This window comes from Mus caroli, chromosome 3, assembly GCF_900094665.2.
Source record: "Mus caroli chromosome 3, CAROLI_EIJ_v1.1, whole genome shotgun sequence".
Classification (NCBI taxonomy): domain Eukaryota; kingdom Metazoa; phylum Chordata; class Mammalia; order Rodentia; family Muridae; genus Mus; species Mus caroli.
Window position 1 is genome coordinate 89409944 of NC_034572.1, and position 4065 is coordinate 89414008.

The window sequence follows — 4065 nt, forward strand, 5'->3', positions numbered from 1 at the left end:
GAGTTCCAGGACAGCCAGGGCTATACAGAGAAACCCTGTCTCGAAAAACCAAAAAAATAAAATAAAATAAAATAAAATGTCATGGAAGGCTGGGTGTGATGCCACATACCTGTAACTCCCAGCACCTGAGAGGTGGAAGGAGGAGGATGTGGAGTTCAGTCATTAGGTACACAGTGAGCTTGGTGCTAGTCTGGATTCCATGAGGAAAGGAAAGGAAAGGAAAGGAAAGGAAAGGAAAGGAAAGGAAAGGAAAGGAAAGGAAAGGAAAGGAAAGGAAGAAAGCAAGCCAAGAAAGCAGCTGGTGGCGGTGGCGGTGGAGGTGGCAGCACATGCCTTTAGTCCCAGCATTCAGGAGACAGAGGCAGGCAGATCTCTGAGTTTGAAACCAGCTTGGTCTACAGAGTGAGTTCCAGGACAGCCAGGACTACACAGGGAAACCTGTGTTGAAAAACAAAACACACACACACATAGAAAGAAAGAAGGAAAGGAAAAGTAAGGAAGGAAATGAATGAATAAAGAGATCTTACTCAAATTCTAATTCAGGTCTAAAATTATCCTAATATAATGGTTTAAGAAAGAAAAGAAGCCGGGCAGTGGTGGCACATGCCTATAATCCCAGCACTTGGGAGGCAGAGGCAGGAGGATTTCTGAGTTCAAGGCCAGCCTGGTCTACAAAGAGTTCCAGGATAGCCAGGGCTACATAGAGAAACCCTGTCTTGAAAAACAACAACAACAACAACAACAAAAGAAAAAGAAAGAAAGAAAGGAAGAAAGAAAGAAACAAAGAAAGAAAGAAAGAAAAGAAAGCCATAAATTAATGAAATAAAAATGTTAAAGGGTGGGCTGGAGAGATGGCTCAGCGGTTAAGAGCACTGGCTTCTCTTCTAAAGGTCCTGAGTTCAAATCCCAGCAACCACATGGCTCACAACCATCCATAACAACATCTGATGCCCTCTTCTAGTGTGTCTGAAGACAGCTCCAGTATATTTACATATAATAATAAATAAATCTTTTTTAAAAACTGCTAAAGGGCTTTTTGGGTGGACCCACTCCTTTGGCTTAGAGTCCAGAATCTATTATAAGCTGTGTGACCTTGGGCAAGCCTCTTAATCTCTCTGAGCCCCAGTTTCCTCATGAGCAGAATGGGGTAATAAGTCTGAGCTCCCACGGTATTGTGAGGGAGACTGTGACATCAGCACAGAACTACGTGCTGGAATCAGGCTCCACGGGCACACCCAGAATATGGCTAGCTTCTCCTTCCTGGATCCTTAAAAAGACTTTTTAAAAAACATATCTGTTTGTTTGTTTACTTGATTACTGTGTAAGTGGTAGGCACATGTGCTTGCCTTAGCATGTGTGAGGTCAGAGGACAAGCCCTGAGATTTAGTTCTCTCCTTCTCCCATGAGGTTCCCAGGATTAAACTCAAGTCTTGACAGCAGGGGCCTTAAACCCTGAGCCATCTGGCTGCTCCCTCATCCTTCCTGACCTATAGAGATTGTTCATGAGAAAGTAAACCTGGGTCTGGAGAGATGCTCTTTCAGGGGACCCAAGTTCAATTCCCAGCATCCCCATGCTAACTCACAACCATCTGAAACTCCAGTTCCAGGGGTCCTGGCAGGCTCTTCTGACCTCTGAAGGCACCAGGCATGCTTGTGGTGCACAGACATACATGCAGGCAAAACACCCATATGCATACAATAAAAGAATTATAATAAAGATTTAAGGGGTTGGGGATTTAGCTCAGTGGTAGAGCGCTTGCCTAGCAAGCGCAAGGCCCTGGGTTCGGTCCTCAGCTCTGGGAAAAAAAAAGATTTAAAAAGAGAGTGAGAAAGAAAGAGAAAAAAAGCAAACCAGCAGTTGTGCATGCCGGCTCTTGCCTATAATCCCAGCTCTTGGGAAACTGCTGCAGGAGGATTACTGCAAATTTGAAGCCAGTTTGAGATGCAGAGTGAGGCCCTGTCAGGTGTGGTAGTGTGTACCCTTAATCCCACATTAGGGAAGCAGATGCAAGTGGATCTGTAGGCCAGCCTGGTCTCCATAATAAGTCCCAGGCTACTAGTTTACAAATAAGACTCTATCTATAAATTAAATAAATAAATAAATAACAGATCAACAATGAAAGGTAGACCCTAAACACCAAGGGCATGAGCTTACCTTGGCCTGCAATAGCCTTCAGCAGTCTTTGTACATCCTTGTCCGCACTGAAGCTCAAGAACGTCCTGAGGGTCCCCAGGGTCCCCCAGGCTGTGGTCTGTAAGAGCAGGAAATCATGGCATCATGAGGAGTGAGTCTACCCACCTCCTCCTTCCACTTTGTTCATTTGTTGGGTTTGTGCATGGGAGATCAGAGGACAACCGGAGGGACTGGGTTATCTCCTTCCATTTGGGTCCTAGGGATTGATCTCTGCTCATCAAGGCTTTTTTACCCAGCTGAGCTATCTCTCCACAGCCATTTCCACTTTCCTGTTCCCCAGCATCTTCTGGCCTTTAAGTTGACACATTAAAATTTATTGTTGGGGTTGGAGATGTGGCTCAATGGGAGAGCACTAACCTGGCAAGTGTGGCCTGGAGAATTAAATCACCAACACTACTGAGTACATAAATACATTTCTGAAGTCCCAACAGCCCATACCTTGTCAGCAAGACCCAGGGAGCTGAGGATCTCCTGAGTCAGAGATGTTCCCAGTGGTCCACAGCTCACAGACATGGTGCAGCTGGCTTCCCTGAGGAAGGAAACAGGAGTTAGCTGAGGGGAATGTTCCACTTGGGTATGTTGATGGCCTTTTATCTGGGGCCTGGACTTTCTCAACCCATTCCTTTCCTGTGTTGCAGAAAATAAACAGACAAATAAATAATAAGTTACAGAACTAGTGCACAGGCTCAAGAGAAGAGGAAGGCAGGAGGAAGGACCTAGCTTCTGGCTTTCACCTTCTTCTAGTAAGCCAAGACGGGCTAGGGAGGCTGTAGGAACCAGCACTCACCAACCAATTCCCCCTACCCCAGGTCCCCTGAACCCTTAGTCTGAGGTGATGATGCCCTCTGAGGCTCCAGTCCCTCCCTTCCCTGGCCTGGCTCTTCAGGCAGCTGGGGTGAGGTGATTTGATGATGGGAACAGGTGCAAGACAGCTCCTTATCACATTCTCTCCCCCACAGGTAACCTGCAAATTAGCTTCCTACCTGTCTGCCCCTCCCAGCACCCCCCCCCCATCCTCGGGGGAATCTCAGGTGGGATCCTTTGGTCAGCAGGTGTAATCTGGGCTGTCCTTGTGCTTGGACAGAAGCTAGCAGCTGTCATGCTGGACATACCCACTTCTCCCACAATCAGTAAGTTCTCCCGTCCCCAGATGAGGGCTCAGGTCCAGAACTTACCGGAAAGGTGCTGAAAATAAGATGGGTGTTATGGCTCGGCGTCTTGACTGTGAAGGCATCAGCTCCGGAGTAGCCGGGCAGAAAAGAGGAGGAGTGGACAGCCTAGGCTGAGCAGCCAGTCAGATGACCTCTCTCTTGCAGACCAGCCCAGCTGTTGTCTCCAACTCTGGCCCCTCCCAGACGTGGGAGAGGACCAGGCTGTACAGGGTCTACAAGCAAACAAACACCTCCCTGCCTAGCATCTCTCCTCCCAGGAACTGGCCCTGAACCCACGCAAGTGAACTCTCAACCTCTCAGCCTAGCCCAGGACACAGAAGGCTTTGTGCGCTGCCTTCCCTGTGGGGCCAGGTTGGGACCACAGACACCTTGTCTCTTGAGTCCTACTTCTGACCTGGCTCTACCACTGGCTCCAGCTCCCTGGGGGTAAAAAGGGAGGGGGGGGGGTAAGGGGAATGCAGGTCAGACAGGCTCCAGGCTGATTTCAAGGTTGATAGAGAAGAACCTGTTGGGACACATACCATCAGGGCACCCCAGCCTGCACCCCACGGGGGGTCCTGGCCCATAAGCTCCAGTGATTTTTTTTTTTTTTTTTTTTTTTTTACCTTAGGAAAGTCAGCCAGCATGGGTGGGGAGGCAAGAGGACTGTTTATATCTGTGAGGAGGAAGGGCACAGGTAATCAGGGGTGGGAGCAGACC

General features: G+C 48.4%; 1 protein-coding gene across 2 annotated transcripts in view; it reads right to left on the reverse strand.

The window, feature by feature from the left end:
- The window catches only part of Anxa9 (annexin A9), an 18764-nt gene that overhangs the window by 7411 nt on the left and 7288 nt on the right, over positions 1-4065 (reverse strand). Inside the window, exons 2-4 of one of the 2 annotated variants that reach the window (XM_021158036.2) lie at positions 3370-3379; positions 2633-2723; positions 2156-2252 (exon numbers count right to left, since the gene is read on the reverse strand). In XM_021158036.2, coding sequence (XP_021013695.1) covers positions 2156-2252; positions 2633-2707 — 172 coding nt within the window. In that variant the 5' untranslated portion in view covers positions 2708-2723; positions 3370-3379. Of the gene's footprint in view, positions 1-2155; positions 2253-2632; positions 2724-3369; positions 3604-4065 lie in introns of those variants that run through there. The other variant, XM_021158034.2, reaches the window with a different exon arrangement.